The 21,172-nt window shown below is 43.2% G+C and overlaps 1 protein-coding gene across 5 annotated transcripts in view; it reads left to right on the forward strand.

Moving 5' to 3' along the window:
* The window catches only part of LOC106611384 (synaptosomal-associated protein 25-B), a 74,717-nt gene that overhangs the window by 29,138 nt on the left and 24,407 nt on the right, over positions 1-21,172 (forward strand). For 3 of the 5 annotated variants that reach the window (XM_014211548.3, XM_014211547.3, XM_082955796.1), the window contains 3 exons: positions 3,272-3,409; positions 6,439-6,459; positions 7,689-7,730. In XM_014211548.3, coding sequence (XP_014067023.1) covers positions 3,338-3,409; positions 6,439-6,459; positions 7,689-7,730 — 135 coding nt within the window. In that variant the 5' untranslated portion in view covers positions 3,272-3,337. The remainder of the gene's footprint in view (positions 1-3,271; positions 3,410-6,438; positions 6,460-7,688; positions 7,731-21,172) is intronic. The other 2 variants (XM_014211550.3, XM_014211549.3) reach the window with 1 other exon arrangement.

A 21,172-nucleotide genomic window follows, 5' to 3' on the forward strand; every position in this document is an offset into this window, starting at 1 on the left:
CCAACAGCAGCAGGGGGAAGAAAATGTCAGACAAAACAACTTACATATACTGACAATACATTGAACAAAACTATAGACACTTATAGTACAACAATTACATATTATGTAAAGAAATACAAATGTCAGAACTAAAAACCAGCTGTCCTAAAGACAATTACACTATTCTATTCTATATACTTACATCGACCAAGTGTTTAAACACCACCAACATGACTAAATCGGTACATTTTTAAATGTTCAGGAGAGAATTCCAGGACCACGGAGCTGAGTAACTAAAACTATTTCTTCCATGACCTGTTCTAATTCTTGGTATTGTTAAAAGCAAATCAGAATGGGACCGTAAATTATATTTATTTTTCTGACCTGATTAAAAAATAACAGCGATAAAGTGGCATTTTACCCAATATGGCCTATACAAGGTCAATGATGACCAGCCAACGGTGCTCTAGAGATCACAATGATGTGTTAGATGTGTTTGATTGGTAATGAACTTGAGGGCCTCATGATATACTGAATCAAGTGCTCTCAGGGTAGTGGTTGAGGCCTCCATATATAAACTCAGCAAAAAAAAGAAATGTCCTCTCACTGTCAACTGCGTTTATTTTCAGAAAACTTAACATGTGTAAATATTTGTATGATCATAACAACATTCAACAACTGAGACATAAACTGAAGAAGTTCCACAGACATGTGACTCATAGAAATGGAATAATGCGTCCCTGAACAAAGGGGGGTCAAAATCAAAAGTAACAGTCAGTATCTGGTGTGGCCACCAGCTGCATTAAGCACTGCAGTGCATCTCCTCCTCATGGACTGCACCAGATTAGCAAGTTCTTGCTGTGAGATGTTATGCAACTCTTCCACCAAGGCACCTGCAAGTTCCAGGACATTTCTGGGGGGAATGGCCCTAGCCCTCACCCTCCGATCCAACAGGTCCCAGATGTGCTCAATGGGATTGAGATCGGGCTCTTCGCTGGCCATGGCAGAACACTGACATTCCTGTCTTGCAGGAAATCACGCACAGAACGAGCAGTATGACTGGTGGCATTGTCATACTGGAGGGGCATGTCAGGATGAACCTGCAGGAAGGGTACCACATAAGGGAGGAGGATGTCTTCCCTGTAACACACAGCGTTGAGATTGCCTGCAGTGACAACAAGCTCAGTCCGATGATGCTGTGACACGCCGCCCCAGACCATGACGGACCCTCCACCTCCAAATGTATCCCGCTGCAGAGTACAGGCCTCAGTGTAACGCTCATTCCTTCGACGATAAACACGAATCTGACCATCACCCCTGGTGAGACAAAACTGCGACTCGTCAGTGAAGAGCACTTTTTGCCAGTCCTGTCTGGTCCAGCGACGGTGGGTTTGTGCACATAGGCAACGTTGTTGCCGGTGATGTCTGGTGAGGACCTGCCTTACAACAGGCAGGTCCTCACCAGTGAGGACTCTATGGATTTACAACCATCCGCCATTACACATTGTGTACAATTTGATAGGTAATTTATAAACCAATCTAGAGCATGACCAGTAATTCCACAGCATTTTAACCTTTACACCAACACACTGTCGTCCGGGTTAGGGGAGGGTTTGGCTGTTGGGGGTTGCAACGATGAGACAATATCGTAATCACGAAATTGGGGGAAAAAAGGGCGTAAAAATTACCTGAAATATATATATGCTTTTTGGATAAGGAGTAGGCTCCGGAAAACCGGGAAACCAGGCTCCGCTTATGTAAATATAAATCATAAATAACAGATTGAAGTGAACTGAAATAAAACCTGTATTACAAACAAAAATCTGCCAACTCCTCTCAGTTTAAAATCTACCTCCCCCTCTCCCGCTCTCCTATGGAAACACTTGAGATAAGTTTCTAATTTCCCTGGAGAAAGGTAGCCAGGGATGGATATGGATTTCCAATGCTCTCAAAGAGAAGTGGGAGCTAAAGCCATCTGTCTGGGAGGCAGAGAGGAGACCCTTGACAGGAGCATTACCATTACACAGTGACAATAACACTTAATCCTACCAGGGGTGCTGGTTTTAGTGTAAAGGCCTGACTGAACCCATCTCAACTATTATATGCATCTCTCAGAGCAGTGAGGGAGACCAGACTGGGATACCACAGGAAGGATAAGAGAGAGGGAAGGACTCTTCCTTGCGGGATTTGGCTGCTGTGTCTGTCTGATCTTAATCTCAGGTTAACCCATAACTGAAATCTTACGTAATTTGGTCAGCTGTGTGATTAAATTCTAGCTCTATACATGTTTTAAAAAAATGGAGAGTTCCAGTATGCAAAGTCTCCACCCTCACAAAAGGAAACTCTCTGCCAAAGCCCCATCCTGTTAAGTCCAACTAACCAGTGACAAAAACCCAAACACTGGAATTACTGCTACTTGTTATCCCACGCATCCCATTCATTCCCGACAGATCCTACGTTTTACGCAAATATATCTGTCCACGAGAGATGAGACTAGACCAGGGAGGGGCAACTCCAGTCCTAAGGGGGGCCGGAGCAGTGTCACACTTTCCCCCCATCCCTAGTAAACACAGCTAATTAAACTAATTGCATTCTTAACTGAAAATCATGATTAGTTAATTATTGGATTCAGTGTTAGCTGGGGCAACAGTGTGACATCAATCAGGCCCCCGAGGACTGGGGTTGCCCATCCCTGGTCTAAACGATGCTTCAGTTAAGGTGGTCGCAAATGTTTTACTTGTTTGACTCAAAACTTTGAGAACTGGGATAACTGTGAGCCATCCACAATGCTTAATGGTAGACTAGATTCATTATCAAAGAAACGTCCTATCCTACAGTATCTGAAATGCAGCTTGACGTGTGTGATCTCTCTGCATATATATAATCTCTAAGCAACTCTAAGTGAACATTTTTTTCTGTTAATCGCCATCAAACACTAATGTGATGATACTTACCGTGGTTGTTATTTTCTCTTTCCCTCTCTGCTTCTCTCTCTACCTCCGCTCTTTCTTCTCTCTCTCTCTCTACCTCTCTACCTCCGCTCTTTCTTCTCTCTCTCTCTACCTCTCTACCTCCGCTCTTTCTTCTCTCTCTCTCTCTACCTCTCTACCTCCGCTCTTTCTTCTCTCTCTCTCTCTACCTCTCTACCTCCGCTCTTTCTTCTCTCTCTCTACCTCTCTACCTCCGCTCTTTCTTCTCTCTCTCTCTCTACCTCTCTCTCTACCTCTCTCTCTACCTCTCTCTCTCTCTCTCTCTCTCTCTCTCTCTCTCTCTCTCTCTCTCTCTCTCTCAGTTTTTACAATAGCAGCCACTTTTCTCATTGTTTGGAGGCCGACGCCCATCTCACAACCCAAAAGCCATGGCAGATGAAGCGGACATGCGCAATGAGCTGGAAAACCTGCAGACGAAGGCGGACCAGATAGCTGATGAGGTAAAAACACACACAAAGACACCTACCACACACACCTCACACACACACCTCACACACATTTCCAACCTGAGTGACGGCTCACAGTAGACCTTCATTGTTTCATGAACACAAATGAGATCCACATCATATTTGAAAGCGTCTCAGAGTACGAGTGCTGATTTTAGGATTTAATTTGCCTTTTAGATCATAATGATGGTTGAATACGGACAGGGGGATCAGCACTTGTACTCTGAGATGTTTTTCTGAACATGGGCCTTGAGCTCCACACCTGAGACAGAAGGAGACAATTAAGCATCTTTATTGCATATCAGAGCTCTGTCAACTTTTTCGTCCCACTTTAGCTACGCTGTAAAACAAACTGTACTTGAGGGAAGAGAGGCTATGTGGGGTTATGCAAGTCATGAATTAGAAAGATGTTTGAGTGCTGTTTGACTATAAATAGACTGTATTGCTCTAAGCTAAGCTGAGTCAACCAGACCCTGCCTGAAACAGACCATTTTGTTTTTGGTCTGATACATTGTACGTGTGTACATTTGTGCGTGTGTGTTTATTTAATGAAGAATGTACAGCACATTGCTATCTCTAGCCTACTATTTACCTTGTATTTTACAATCTGTATAAGTTAACAGATTGTGTTTTACTTTGACAATGAGCTTTGTTAATATTTATCTAGCTACACTTACCCTTTTAGTCCTGCTTACATGGATAGAAAGAGATCAAATCTGTGTATGCAAATCATGATAGATCCTGTATTTATGCTTTGAGGCAGCCATATTGGGATGACTCATGTAGCCTACTAGAGACAGAGTGGTCACTAGCTGGTACAACCACAAAGTTATCAAATTTTAAACCTAACCCTAACCTTAAACCTAACCCTAACGCCTTACCCTAACTCTAAATTAAGACCAAAGAGCTAATATTTGTTTACATACATTTTTAGGATATACAGTGCCATACAAAAGTATTCATCTCCCTTGGTGCTTTTCCTATTTTGTTGCATTACAACCTGTAATTTAAATGGATTTTTATTTAGATTTTATGTAATGGACATACACAAAATAATCCTAATTGGTGAAGTGAAATTTAAAAAATAACCTTTTTTTTTAAATTCTAAAAAATAAAACACGGAAAAGTGGTGCGTGCATATGTATTCACCCCCTTTGCTATGAAGCCCCTAAATAAGATCTGGTCCAACCAATTACCTTCAGAAGTCACATAATTAGTTAAATAAAGTCCACCTGTGTGCAATCTAAGTGTCACATGATTTCAGTATATATACATCTGTTCTGAAAGGCCCCAGAGTCTCCAACACCACTAAGCAAGGGGCACCACCAAGCAAGCGGCACCATGAAAACCAAGGAGCTCTCCAAACAGGTCAGGGACAAAGTTGTGGAGAAGTACCAATCAGGGTTGGGTTATAAAAAAATATCCAAAACTTTGAACATCCCACGGTGCACCATTAAATCCATTATAAAAAAAATGGAAAGAATATGGCACCACAACAAACCTGCCAAGAGAGGGCTGCCCACCAAAACTCACGGACCAGGCAAGGAGGGAATTAATCAGAGCGGCAACAAGAAGACCAAAGAAAACCCTGAAGGAGCTGCAAAGCTCCACAGCGGAGATTGGAGTATCTGTCCATAGAACCACTTTAAGCAATACAATCCACAGAACTGGGCTTTATGAAAGAGTGGCCAGAAAAAGCCATTGCTTAAAGAAAAAAAATAAGCAAACACATTTGGTGTTCACCAAAAGGCACGTGGGAGACTCCCCAAACTTATGGAAGAAGGTACTCTGGTCAGATGAGACTAAAATTGAGCTTTTTGGCCATCACGAAAAACGCTATGTCTGGTGCAAACCCAACACCTCTCATCGCCCAGAGAACACCATCCCCACAGTGAAGCATGATGGTGGCAGCATCATGTTGTGGGGATGTTTTTAATCGGCAGGGACTGGGAAACTGGTCAGAATTGAAGGAATGATGGATGGCGCTAAATACAGGGAAATTCTTGAGGGAAACCTGTTTCAGTCTTCCAGAGACTGAGACTGGGATGGAGGTTCACTTTCCAGCAGGACAATGACCATAAGCATACTGCTAAAGCAACACTCGAGTAATTTAAGGGGAAACATTTAAATGTGTTGGAATGGCCTAGTCAAAGCACAAACCTCAATCCAATTGAGAATCTGTGGTATGACTTAAAGATTGCTGTACACCAGCGGAACCTCTCAACTTGAAAGAGCTGGAGCAGTTTTGCCTTGAAGAACGGGCAAAAATCCCAGTGGCTAGATGTGCCAAGCTTATAGAGACATAACCCAAGAGACTTACAGCTGTAATTGCTGCAAAAGGTGGCTCTACAAAGTATTGACTTTGCGAGTGAATAGTTATGCACGCTGAAGTTTTCATTTTTTTGTATTATTTCTTGTTTGTTTCACAAGAAAAAATATTTTGCATCTTCAAAGTGGTAGGCATGTTGTGTAAATCAAATGACACAAACCCCCCCAAAAAATATATTTTAATTCCAGGTTGTAAGGCAACAAAATAGGAAAAATGCCAAGGGGGGTGAATACTTTCGCAAGCCACTGTAGCCAATTTTGACTTTGCAGCTGGCCCATTTAGCAGAAACCACTCAGTTCTACCTCCAGGACAAGACACATGACAATAAACGTCAATCTGTTGCATGACAGGACCTTTGTTGACTCTTTGAGGTAGTGCCAGCCCTAGGACTGCCTGCTTGGTGTCAATAATAACAGACATTCAGATATTTGCCCATTATCAGCCAAATCCAACTTCGTGTCAAGATCACTTGAGTATTTGACTCGGTTGGTGGACCAAAACCTTGCATGGCACAGGTAGTAATTTTTCTAAAATGGCCCTCAGTCTGGTCTGGGTTGATAATCAAAGGGATGACAACATTTGATATAATCACACATCGACACAGATACATCTCTTGTCTTGTGAACTTTCCTGCATCTTTGGGAAAAGTGTAATATGATGCATTATTATGATCCCCCCGTCTGTCGCCCCGCAGGGTGAACGTGTGGCATCTGAGGTCGGTAACAGAATGCATTGTCTAATATCTCACCCTAACATACTGTCGCATGTAGCCTACTGTCCTTGGGTTCATTTGATCACAGATTGACAATGCGTTATAATCTCACATTAATTATCTCACATTAATCCCTGGTTCACTTGTCTTGTTATCCACGTCACTGTTATTCTCTCACTATTCTCCTCTCTCTGTTATCAAGCCCTGCGTGTCAACTACCTTTAGTCAGACATAAACTATATTTGTCATAAACTAAGTGTCATGGTTATGGGTTATTTATCCTACTGTGTACATGTTCCCATGGTGTTTTAGACAGTGTTAACTGTACATCTCTCTAGCCTGTACTTTCTGAGTGGGGCACAGCCTTAATTCAGATGGCCAGAATATACACTAGCTCAAACGGACCTATTAAACTTTCAGGAAGGGATAATGTAATCCAGCCGGCTCTGGAGAGACAGGGAGATGAGAGAGAGAGAGATTGGATAAGTAAAGGAATGGGAGGGAGGGAGGGAGGGAGGGAGGGAGGGAGGGAGGGAGGGAGGGAGGGAGGGAGGGAGGGAGGGAGGGAGGGAGATTGAGGAGGGGAAGGGAGAAGTAGAGCAGAGGAGAGGGAGATCGAGTGAGATAAATAAACACATTTAGAGGGAAATATATGTATGGAAAGGGGGATAGATGGAAAAGGAGGGAAAGAGTGAGGAGAACTGGTCAAAAATCCAGTGGGAATGTGAAGACTTGGTAGATCACCGTGGGTCAATGTTAATATGTTAATGATATGGTAATGATATAGCTCACTGTGTGTCAATGTTAATGCTATGTTAATGGTATAGCTCACTGAGTGTCAATGCTAATATGTTAATGCTTTGTTAATGATATAGCTGACTGTTTGTCAATGTTAATCATATGGTATACCAGGTGTATGCCCCAGCAGGAGTATGCCCCACCAGGTGTATGCCCCACCAGGTGTATGCCCCAGCAGGTATATGCCCCAGCAGGTGTATGCCCCACCAGGTGTGTGGTACAGTTCAGTAGTAGAGAAGAGATTCACCACCAGGTGTATTCATCACCAGGTGTATTCATCACCAGGTGTGTGGTACAGTTCAGTAGTAGAGAAGAGATTCACCACCAGGTGTATTCATCACTAGGTGTATTCATCACCAGGTGTGTGGTACAGTACAGTAGTAGAGAAGAGATTCATATGACAACTCTCTAATATGGGTGTTTTCTCTCCACAGTCGCTGGAGAGCACTCGGCGTATGCTGGCCATGGTTGAGGAGGTAAGGTCAACATTACACACACACACACACACACACACACACACACACACACACACACACACACACACACACACACACACACACACACACACGCACACACACACGCACACATGCACGCACGCATACACACACGCACATACAAAGTTCTCTTATTCTAATAGAGAGACAAATTAAACTTCCTAATTTCCGAGTGGAATATAAGCACTTGTACTTCCTTTGTAGTAAAGTTGAATTTTTGGTTCAGTATTACATTATTTGTTTTAGAAAAAAAGCACATCTCCTTACGTTTTAGAGATAGACTCCTCCCAGTCAAGGGACTAGCCTCAGTTCTACAACACTCCTACTTCCTTGAAGACAATGGCTGAATAGTGCTTTAAATGTACCGTCAATCTGTGACTGTGTCTGTTTCCTGAGTGCTTTAAATTGTATAAACAGACAGAGGATGAAGGGTCAATATTCCAGCATGTATTATACATGAGTAGGTCCACAGGAGGTTGGTGGCACCTTAATTGAGGAGAACATGCTCGTGGTAATGGCTGGAGAGGAATAGGTGAAATGGTATCAAATACATCTAACACGTTATCCATGTGTTTGATGCCGTTCCATTTGCTCCGTTCCGGCCATTATTATGAGCCGTCCTCCCCTCAGCAGCCTCCTGGAAGTAGGTAGCTTCACATACATAACCATGGACCATGTGACGCCAACACTGTCTATAATCCTAGACCACAACATGTATTTAATATGTATGGCTGTTATAAACATACCTTCTATAGTCTAGTATGCTCCTGAGTGGCACAGTGGTCTAAGATACTGCATCTCAGTGCAAGAGGTGTCACTGCAGTACCTGGTTTGAATACAGGCTGCATCACATCTGGCCTTGATTGGGAGTTCCATAGGGTGGTGCACAATTGGCCCAGCGTCGTCCGGGTTTGGCCGGGGTAGACTGTCATTGTAAATAAGAATTTGTTCTTATTAACTGACCTGCCTAGTTAAATAAAGGTTAAATAAAAAAAATGTAAACGTTGAGCTTCAGCAATACCACGTGTGTCTGTAGGCTAGCACTCCACCAGTTAAAGCACTGAAGAAGAAGTGGGTGGGGGTTCAGTGCTTGGTTGTAGTACTGTGCTTTCGGAAAGTATTCAAACCCCTTGACTTTTTCCACATTTTGTTACGTTACAGCCTTATTCTAAAATTGATTAAATTATTTTTTTCCCCTCATCAATCTAGACACAATACCCCATAATAATAAAACGAAAACCTGTTTTTAGAAATGTTTTGCACATGTATTTAAAATGTAAAACTGAAATATTCACATTTACATAAGTATTCAGACCCTTTCTCAAAGTACTGTGTGCATAAGTACAATGTTATTGTTTACCTAGGCTCGCGCCACTCCTAAGATAATACCTTCTTTATTTCACTAATGTTGTTCGTTCAAACGTAGGATATTGACCTGTCAAACATCACTTTTATAGTTGTAACTCTTTCACGGCTATGAGGCTTGGTTGTGAAGACTAATACCGTAGTTCTTTAGCTACCAAGACTTTGAGAAACCCTCCCACCCAGGTCAATACTTTTCCAAATATCCAATTACAGACTTCTTCTCTCAAGCACAGGGTGGTAGCCGTTGAGTGGGCTTTGAACTAGCGACACTAGGCTAATAGAATCAGCTAAGAGTGCGTATTGGTGCATGGAGCGTATCCGTTCAGCGCAGTGAAGCCCTCTCTTTGACTGAAGGGGTGTTGTTAAGTTTTGTGGAGGTTGTGAATATGTTGACTGACGGTTTCCTGATCTATCCATCTCCTTGATTTAATGTTGTTCGCTCTGCCTCTGTCCTCTAGTCTGTCTTTAATCAGCCCCACAAACTGAGTTATCCGCTGAGCCGCCCTGTTATGAAGCATTATAGCGCTACGTAAGGTTGTCATTGCCTGAGATGTCATAGACTTGATTGGGCTTTATGAATTTAGCAATGGAGCATCAGGCACATATTCCAGTTGACTATTTCAATGCAAAGATTTGAACCAACTAGTGACAGAGCGGTTAAATCTACCTGTCTGTCCCCCATGTACGCTTTGAGCCGTTCAGGATGAGAAGAGAGAGAGACAGTATGATAGTCTGTTATTATCAGGACTCTGTTGAAATGGTGGAGGGAGGGAGAGAGAGACAGTATTATAGTCTGTTATTATCAGGACTCTGTTGAAATGGTGGAGGGAGGGAGAGAGAGACAGTATTATAGTCTGTTATTATCAGGACTCTGTTGAAATGGTGGAGGGAGGGAGAGAGAGACAGTATTATAGTCTGTTATTATCAGGACTCTGTTGAAATGGTGGAGGGAGAGAGAGAGAGACAGTATGATAGTCTGTTATTATCAGGACTCTGTTGAAATGGTGGAGAGAGAGAGAGAGACAGTATTATAGTCTGTTATTATCAGGACTCTGTTGAAATGGTGGAGGGAGAGAGAGAGAGACAGTATTAGAGTCTGTTATTATCAGGACTCTGTTGAAATGGTGGAGAGAGAGAGAGAGAGAGAGAGAGAGAGACAGTATTATAGTCTGTTATTATCAGGACTCTGTTGAAATGGTGGAGGAAGAGAGAGAGAGACAGTATTATAGTCTGTTATTATCAGGACTCTGTTGAAATGGTGGAGGGAGGGAGAGAGAGACAGTATTATAGTCTGTTATTATCTGGACTCTGTTGAAATGGTGGAGAGAGAGAGAGACAGTATGATAGTCTGTTATTATCTGGACTCTGTTGAAATGGTGGAGAGAGAGAGAGAGAGAGAGAGAGAGACAGTATTATAGTCTGTTATTATCAGGACTCTGTTGAAATGGTGAAGGGAGAGAGAGAGACAGTATTATAGTCTGTTATTATCAGGACTCTGTTGAAATGGTGGAGGGAGAGAGAGAGAGACAGTATTAGAGTCTGTTATTATCAGGACTCTGTGGAAATTGTGGAGGGAGAGAGAGAGAGACAGTATTATAGTCTGTTATTATCAGGACTCTGTTAAAATGGTGGAGGGAGGGAGAGAGAGACAGTATTATAGTCTGTTATATCAGGACTCTGTTGAAATGGTGGAGGGAGGGAGCGAGAGGAAAATAATCAATGCTGCTAGTCGGTGGCTATCTCCAGAGAGACGGGATCTGAAGAACATATGTAAATCCCTCATCTCTGACAGACAGACAGACAGACAGACAGACAGACAGACAGACAGACAGACAGACAGACAGACAGACAGACAGACAGACAGACAGACAGACAGACAGACAGACAGACAGACAGACAGACAGACAGACAGACAGACAGACAGACAGACAGACAGACAGACAGACAGACAGACAGACAGACAGACAGACAGACAGACAGACAGACAGAGACAGACAGAGATTCTAGAATGTAGAAAGAGATGGAAAAGATTCTAGAACATAAACAAGATGACACTTACAGAAGGTGAAAATCATAGATAATATATGTATGGAAACACTTTTAAAATCTGTCCTACTCCTACTGAATGTTTGGTGGGAAAGTGGCAGTTGAAATCTGTCCTGCTCCTACTGAATGTTTGGTGGGAAAGTGGCAGTTGAAATCTGTTCTGCTCCTACTGAATGTTTGGTGGGAAAGTGGCAGTTGAAATCTGTCCTGCTCCTACTGACTGTTTGGTGGGAAAGTGGCAGTTGAAATCTGTCCTGCTCCTACTGACTGTTTGGTGGGAAAGTGGCAGTTGAAATCTGTCCTGCTCCTACTGAATGTTTGGTGGGAAAGTGGCAGTTGAAATCTGTCCTGCTCCTACTGAATGTTTGGTGGGAAAGTGGCAGTTGAAATCTGTCCTGCTCCTACCTAATGTTTGGTGGGAAAGTGGCAGTTGAAATCTGTCCTGCTCCTACCTAATGTTTGGTGGGAAAGTGGCAGTTTCAAATACACAGTAATACCGGTGTCATATGTCTCCATGTAATTGGGTCATTATGTGAAATTGAACCATAAATAATGCATGTTGAAGAGAAGCATCTGGTGCTATCAGGTCTATTTCCATGCCTCGTACTTTCTCTACATTTCTCAAACCTATATGTAGGTATGCTAGCTGTATTAAAATTACATGCACTAAATAATACATGGTATGAACAGGGCCAGATTAATGCAGGGGCTTACAGGGGTTGAAGCCCCTGGGCCCAGGCCCGTGGGAGGCCCAAGAGGCAGCAAACATTTTTATTATAATAATACATATATACAGTTTATATTGTACAGTATATATTAGATACAGTGCCTTCAGGAAGTATTCACACCCCTTGATTTTTCCACATTTTGTTATGTTATAACCTGAATCAAAAATGTATTCAATTGCGATTTTTTTTTTGTCACTGGTCTACACTGGTCGTGTAATGTCAAAGTGGAATTAAGTTTTTGGAAATGTTTACAAATGAATAAAAAAAAGTAAAGCTGAAATGTCTTAAGTCAATAAGTATTCAACCCCTTCGTTATGGCAGGTCTAAATAAGCTCAAGAGTAAAAATGTGTTTAACAAAGTCATATAATAAGTTACATGGACTCTGTCATATAATAAGTTACTCAATGGACTCAATCTGTGTGCAATAATACTGTTTAACATGATTTTTGAATGAGTACCTCATCTCTATACCCCACACATAACATTATCTGTAAGGTCCCCCAGTCGAGCAGTGAATTTCAAACACAGATTCAACAACAAAGACCAGGGAGGTTTTCAAATGCCTTGCAAAGAAGGGGACTTATTGGTAGACTGGTAAAAATAAAAAGCAGACATTGAATATCCCTTTGAGTATGTTTTTTTACCCCTTTCATTCTCCCCAATTGGTAGTTACAGTCTTGTCTCTTTGCCACAACTCCTGTGCGGACTCGGGAGAGACGAAGGTTGAGAGCCGTGCGTCCTCTGAAACACAACCCAACAAAGCCGCACTGCTTCTTGACACAACACCCACTTAACCTGGAAGCCAGCCGCACCAATGTGTCGGAGGAAACACCGTACACCTGGCAACCGTGTCAGAGTGCACTGCGCCCGGCCCTCCACAGAAATCGCTGATGCGCGATGGGACAAGGACATCCCTGCCTGCCAAGCCCTCCCCTAACCCGGACAATGCTGGGCCAATTGTGCGCCACCCCATAGGTCTCCCGGTCACGGCCAGCTGCGACAGAGAATGGACTCGAACCCAGAATCTCTAGTGGCACAGCTAGCACTACGATGTAGTGCTTTAGACAACTGCGCCACTCGGGAGGCCCCTGTGAAGTTATTAATTACACTTTGGATGGTGTACCAATACATCCAGTCACTGCAAAGATACAGGTGTCCTTCCTAACTCAGTTGCTGGAGAGGAAGGAAACTGATCAGGGATTTCCAATGAGGCCAATGGTGACTTTAAAACAGTTACAAAGTTTAATGGCAGTGATAGGAGAAAACTGAGGATGGATCAGCAACATTGTAGGTACTCCACAATACTAACCTAATTGACAGAGGGAAAAGAAGGAAGCCTGTACAGAATAAAAAATATTCCAAAACATGCATCCTGCTTGCAACAAGGCACCAAAGTAATACTGCAAAAAAATTGGCAAAGCAATTCACTTTTTGTCCTGGATACAAAATGTTATGTTTGGGACAAATCCAATACAACACTACTGAGTATCACTCTCCATTTTTCCAGCATAGTGGTGGCTGCATCATGTTATTGGTATAAACTTGAGAATAAACTGGATGATCTCCATTCGAGACTATCCTACCAACGAGATATTAAAAACTGTAATATCTTATGTTTCACCGAGTCGTGGCTGAACGACGACACATATAATATGTATACAGTTGGCTGGGTTTTCAGTGCAGGCAGGACAGGACAGGACAGGACAGAACAGCTACTTCTGGTAAGAAGAGGGTTGGGGGTGTGTGTCTATTTGTCAATAACATGTGGTGCTCGAGGTGATAAGCTGCAGACCACACTATCTACCAAGAGAGTTTTCATCTATATTTTTTGTAGCCATCTAGTTACCACCACAAACTGATGCTGGCACTAAGACCGCACTCAACGAGCTGTATAAGTAAACAAGAAAATGCTCATCCAGAAGTGGCACTCCTATTGGCCGGGAACATTAATGCAGGCAAACTTAAATCCATGTTAATCTAATTTCTACCAACATGTCACATGTGTAACCAGAGGGGGGAAAAAAACTCTAGACCACCTTTACTCCACACACAGAGATGCATACAAAGCTCTCCCTTGCCCTCCAGTTGGCAAATCTGACCATAATTATATCCTCCTGATTCCTGCTTACAAGCAAAAACTAAAGCAGGAAGTACCAGTGACTCGCTCTATACGGCAGTGGTCAGATTATGCGGATGCTACACTACAGGACTGTTTTGCTAGCACAGACTGGAATATGTTCCGGGATTCATGCAATGGCATTGAGGAGTGTAACACCTCAGTCACCAGCTTCATCAATAAGTGCATCGACAACATCGTCTCCACAGGGAACGTTCATACATATCCCAATCAGAAGCCATGCAGTACAGGCAAAATCCACACCGAGCAAAAGGCTAGAGCAGCCACTTTCAAGGAGCGGGACACAAATCTGGACGCATATAAGAAATCCCGCTATACCTTCAGATGAACCATCAAACAAGCAAAGCATCAATAGAGGACTAAGATTGAATACTACTACACCGGCTCTGATGCTCGTTAGATGTGTCAGGGCTTGCAAATAATTTCGTACTACAAAGGGAAACCCAGCCATGAGCTGCCCAGTGACGCAAGCCTACCAGATGAGCTAAATCTATTTTATGCTCGCTCCAAAGCAAGCAACACTGAAGAATGCATGAGAGTACCAGCTGTTCCGGACGACTGTGTGATCATGCACTCCATACCCGATGTGAGCAAGACCTTTAAACAGGTCAACATTCACAAGGCAGCGGGGCCAGAAGGATTACCAAGACGTAAACTCAGAGCATGTGCAGACCAACTGGCAAGTGTATTCACTGACATTTTCAACCTCTCCCTGACCGAGTCTGTAATACCTACATGTTTCAAGCAGACCACCATAGTCTCTGTGCCCAAGAAAGCGAAGGTAACATGCCTAAATGACTACTGCCCTGTAGCACTCACGTCTGTAGCCATGGCTTTGAAAGGCTGGCCATGGCTCACGTCAACACCATCATCCCGGAAACCCTAGACCCAGTCCAATTCACATACCGCCCCAACAGATCCACAGATGAAGCAATCTCAATCGCACTCCACACTGCCCTTTCCCACCTGGGAAATGTGAAAATGCTATTCATTGACTACAGGTCAGCGTTCAACACCATAGTGCCCACAAAGCTCATCACTAATCTAAGGACCCTGGGACTAAAAACCTCCCTCTGCAACTGGATCCTAGACTTCCTGACGGGCCGCCCCCAGGTGGTAAGGATAGGCAACAACACATCTGCCATGCTGATCCTCAACACGGGGGCTCCTCAGAGATGCGTGCTCAGTCCCCTTCTGTACTCCCTGTCCACTCATGATTGCACGGCCAGGCACGACTCCAACACCATCATTAAGTTTGCTGATGACACAACAGTGGGAGGCCTGATCGACAATGATGAGACAGCCTACAGGGAGGAGGTCAGAGTCCTGATCGTGTGGTGCAAGGACAACAACCTCTCCCTCAACGTTTTATTTTTTTATTTTTTTATTTTATTTCACCTTTATTTAACCAGGTAGGCAAGTTGAGAACAAGTTCTCATTTACAATTGCGACCTGGCCAAGACAAAGCAAAGCAGTTCGACACATACAACAACACAGAGTTACACATGGAGTAAAACAAACATACAGTCAATAATACAGTAGAAAAATAAGTCTATATACAATGTGAGCAAATGAGGTGAGATAAGGGAGGTAAAGGCAAAAAAAGATCATGGTGGCAAAGTAAATATAATATAGCAAGTAAAACACTGGAATGGTAGATTTGTAGTGGAAGAAAGTGCAAAGTAGAAAGAAATAATGGGGTGCAAAGGAGCAAAATAAATAAATAAATACAGTAGGGGAAGAGGTAGTTGTTTGGGCTAAATTATAGATGGGCTATGTACAGGTGTAGTAATCTGTGAGCTGCTCTGACAGCTGGTGCTTAAAGCTAGTGAGGGAGATAAGTGTTTCCAGTTTCAGAGATTTTTGTAGTTCGTTCCAGTCATTGGCAGCAGAGAACTGGGAGGAGAGACGGCCAAAGGAGGAATTGGCTTTGGGGGTGACCAGAGAGATATACCTGCTGGAGCGCGTGCTACAGGTGGGTGTTGCTATGGTGACCAGTGAGCTGAGATAAGGGGGGACTTTACCTAGCAGGGTCTTGTAGATGACCTGGAGCCAGTGGGTTTGGCGAGTATGAAGCGAGGGCCAGCCAACGAGAGCGTACAGGTCACAGTGGTGGGTAGTATATGGGGCTTTGGTGACAAAACGGATGGCACTGTGATAGACTGCATCCTGTTTATTGAGTAGAGTATTGGAGGCTATTTTGTAAATGACATCGCCGAAGTCGAGGATCGGTAGGATGGTCAGTTTTACGAGGGTATGTTTGGCAGAATGAGTGAAGGATGCTTTGTTGCGAAATAAGAAGCATATTCTAGATTTAACTTTGGATTGGAGATGTTTGATGTGAGTCTGGAAGGAGAGCTTACAGTCTAACCAGACACCTAGGTATTTGTAGTTGTCCTTATATTCTAAGTAAGAACCGTCCAGAGTAGTGATGCTGGACAGGCGGGCAGGTGGGCGCAGCGATCGGTTGAAGAGCATGCATTTAGTTTTACTTGTATTTAAGAGCAGTTGGAGGCCACAGAAGGAGAGTTGTCTGGCATTGAATGTGAGCAAGACATAGGAGATGATTGTGGACTACAGGAAAAGGAGGACTGAGCACACCCCCATTCTCATCGATGGGGCTGTAGTGGAGCAGGTGGAGAGCTTCAAGTTCCTTGGCGTCCACATCACCAACAAACTAACATTGTCCAAGCACACCAAGACGGTTGTGCAGGGGCAATCAAAGCCAATTCTCCCTCAGGAGACTGAAAAGATTTGGCATGAGTCCTCAGATCCTCAAAAGGTTTTACAGCTGCACCATCGAGAGCATCCTGATGGATTGCATCACTACCTGGTATAGCAACTGCTCGGCCTCCGACCGCAAAGCACAGCAGAGGGTAGTGCGTACGGCCTACATCACCAGGACCAGGCTTCCCGCCATCCAGGACCTCTATACCAGGCGGTGTCAGAGGAAGGCCCTAAAAATTGTCAAAGACTCCAGCCACCCTAGTCATAGACTGTTCTCTCTGCTACTGCACAGCAAGCGGTACCGGAGCACCAAGTCTAGGTCCAAGAGGCTCCTAAATAGCTACTACCTCCTAGCCATAAGACTCCTGAACAGCTAATCAAATGGCTACCCAGACTATTTAGCCCCGCTATTGTGATTTACTGCTGCTCTTTAATCATTTGACGTTCTTATCTCTTACTTTTAAAAAATATTTTCTTAAAACTGCATTGTTGGTTAAGGGCTTGTAAGTAAGCTTTTCACTTGTTGTATCCGGCGCATGTGACAAATAAAATTTGATTTGATGAAAACCTGCTCCAGAGCACTCAGGACCTCAGACTGGGGTAAAGGTTTACCTTCCAACAGGACAACGACCCTAAGCACACAGCCAAGACAACGCGGGAGTGGCTTCGGGACAAGTCTCTGAATGTCCTTGAGTGGCCCAGCCAGAGCCCGGACTTGAACCTGATCGAACATCTCTGGAGAGACCTGTAAATAGCTGTGCAGTGACGCTCCCCATCCAATCTGGCAGAGCTTGAGAGGATCTGCTGAGATGAATGGGAGAAACACCCCAAATACAGGTGTGTGCGCCAAGCTTGTAGCGTTATACACAAGAAGACTTAAAGGGTCTGAATACTTATGTAAATGTGATATTTCATTCTTTTTAATTTTGTATAAATTTGCAAACATTTCTAAAAAAAAACTGTTTTTACTTTTCATTATGGGTGTAGATTGATGAGGGAAAAACGATGTAATCATTTTTAGAATATGGCTATAACGTAACAAAATGTGGAAGAAGTCAAGGGGTCTGAATACTTTCTGTATTTAAAGTGTCTTAAAACCTTTCTGGTATCACTGGGACGCTAGCGTCCCACCTCGACAACAGCCAGTGAAATTGCAGGGCGCCAAATTCAAACAACAGAAATCCCATAATTAAAATTGCTCAAACATACAAGTATTATACACCATCTTAAAGATAAACTTCTTGTTAATCCAACCACAGTGTCCGATTTCAAGAAGGCTTTACGGCGAAAGCACACCATGCGATTATGTTAGGACAGCGCCTAGCCACAAGAGAGGACTCACAAAAGTCAGAAATAGCGATTAAATGAATCCCTAACCTTTGATGATCTTCATCTGCTGGCACTCCCAGGACTCCATGTTACACAATAAATGTTCATTTTGTTCGATAATGTCCCTCTTTATGTCCAAAAACCTTCGTTTTGTTGGTGTGTTTAGTTCAGTAATCCAAAGGCACAAAGGGAGCTCTCAACATCCAGACGAAAAGTCAAAATAGTACAATAAAGGTTCGTAGAAACATGTCAAACGATGTTTAAAATCAATCCTCAGGTTGTTTTTGTCATAAATAATCAATAATATTTCAACCGGACAAAAGCTTCATCAATAGAAAAGGAGAAACAAGAAAGGCGCGCTCCCGATCATGCGCTGGACTCATGTCTGGAAATTTCCACTGTCCTCTCATTGAAAGTGCTGTATCTCCCTCATTTTTCAGAGTAAAAGTCTGAAACAATCCCTAAAGACTGGCCACATATAGAAGAAGCCATAGATATAGTGAACTGGGTCCTAAGTCTTTGTATGGTGGATAGGCTTTCAATGGAAAAACAGCCTTTCAAAATAAAAGTACTTCCTGGATGGATTTTCCTCAGGTTTTTGCCTGCCATATCAGTTCTGATTTACTCACAGACATTATTCTAACAATTTTGGAAACTTTGGAGTGTTTTCTATCCAAATCTACTAATTATATGCATATCCTAGCTTCTGGGCCTGCGTACCAGGCAGTTTAATTTGGGCACGCTTTCCATCCAAAATTCCAAATGCTGCCCCCTACCCTAGTGAAGTTAAACGGATGTTGGGTCACCTTGAGCTGCCAGAACAGTTTCAATGCTCCTTGGCATAGATTCTACAGGTAGACCTAAACCATGCCAGGAAAATGCACCCCACACCATAACATCCATTTTATATCTCTCATTTACTCAAGTGTTTCCTTTCTTTTGTTAGTTACCAGTTGCCTACAGTTGGGAAAGCAGCCATTTGGGCAGCATGCGGATCAAATATACAGCTTGTTGAGTTGTGGCCATAGACATTTAATCCATAGAAGCATTTTTGAACCTCTTACCCTGGCAATTTGAGTGTGAAACTCATGGGTACACTAGCAATGGCTGCAAGTGCTTACTTGAATGGGAACTGCCATCTATGGATTATATTTCTATGGTTGTTTGCAGCTGTCTGTTTGCCTTTTGCGAATTTCAAAATACATTTGCGGGAAAAACGTACAGTTTGGAAAGCAAATGCCTACCTTTGAAAAGAGAAGACAAATCTGTCTGTTGAACCAATAGAAACAACAACAAAAAAACAAGTCCCAAGTGCATCTGCCATCACCATGACTAGTAGCCTATGGCTTCATCTTCATCATTAGGTGAGTCAGTGTGCTACTGGAAATGTTATTTAGTAGCCTGCTGTAATCCAGGCAAAGGTATGAATATCATATGTCATGCAACCAACTCTGGCCATCCAATGGCTCGGCAGCAATGGGATACATGGGTGGGGGGGGCTGGGGGAGGTCGTTGTCATATCGATTGCAGATCAGTACAGGAGACATCGATGAAATCAATGATAATCTCCATCTTACGGTCAGTAACACACCTCTCTCTCTATCTCGCTCTCTCTCTCTCGCTCTCTCTCTCTCACTCTCTCTCTCTCTCTTTCTCTCTCTCTCTTTCTCTCTCTCTCTCTCGGCTGGGCTGCGTACACAATAGTGCCCTGTATACTAGGCTACTATATGGGCTACTATATAGTGCACTAGGGAGCCATATGATGGAGCACTCTCGCCCACCACAGGTGTTGTGATTCACTCGGTCATGAACCTGAGGCCTGGTAGTCATAGCAACAGAGTAAGTCGTTAGAGCCCTACTACTGTATCGGTGAGGAGGAGACTTCACAGAATGAATCAGGGTGTGCTACGTCAAACATGCCCCTGTCAGATTCAAAGAGAGGACATGGACGTCAACCTTTTTAAAAGACATGCACTTAGTGTATGAAACTAGTACCACTGGTCACCAATGTGTTTTGCCTCTATTTTAAGATTCCTTTCTGTTGGTTCCAGAAGCACTTTGAACAAAACCTATGCAAGTCATAATGCAAACCCAGGCGATGTAATTCCCCCCGCCACATATCTTCTATCTTAACTGTTTCATAGCTCAGTTATTGATGTGTGAGTACTGACAGGAAAAAAGAAGTCTGATAGATGTGATCAGTCATGACATTAGGCCTGTCTCTCTACATTTAAATATTAACATTTTAGTGAATTAGCAGACGCTCTTACAGTCAGTGCATTCCAGTGGCTGTCAGTGCCGTTTCAGATCAGGGAGGACTATTTTTTCTTTTCATCATCGTGGACTTATTTCTATTACAGCATATTGGATGCTTCTCATTCATATTCCATTCACCCAGCTCAATGTAACATCGATAGGTTTAGGCTACTACGTAATACTCTAATGTTCCCTATAACCATCATGAGGTTGCTACAACCTAGCCTATGAATGAAAGTTTACAATGTAGGTGCACACAGGTCAAGAGAAACAATTTAGATGAAAGACAGTGACATATGGACAGACAGTGACACATTCAATATTGCCTTGCACACTCTTGCCTGCATCTAGCTAATCTAGGGTGTAATTGGACAAATTCAGCTATTTTCATCCCCGTTTCGTTTGCTTCCATTTAAGAAACCTTTTTCAACAGAATCTGTGGAATGAATACACACCTGATCACGCATAAACACAATTCAATTTCATAGCAGCCACGTTGTATTCATTCTAGCCTCTATGTACTCTCCTCCTCTCACCTTTTCCATTCATTTGAGACATTACTGTGCAGCCGTATTCATCGACCTGGCCAAGGCTTTCGACTCTGTCAATCACCACATTCTTATCGGCAGACTAAACAGCCTTGGTTTCTCAAATGACTGCCTCGCCTGGTTCACCAACTACTTCTCTGATAGAGTTCAGTGTGTCAAATCAGAGGGCCTGGACCTCTGGCAGTCTCTATGGGGGTGCCACAGGGTTCAATTCTCGGGCCGACTCTTTTCTCTGTATACATCAATGATGTCGCTCTTGCTGCTGGTGATTCTCTAATCAACCTCTA

This window comes from Salmo salar, chromosome 09 (genome assembly GCF_965601325.2).
Source record: "Salmo salar chromosome 09, fSalSal1, whole genome shotgun sequence".
Classification (NCBI taxonomy): Eukaryota; Metazoa; Chordata; class Actinopteri; order Salmoniformes; family Salmonidae; genus Salmo; species Salmo salar.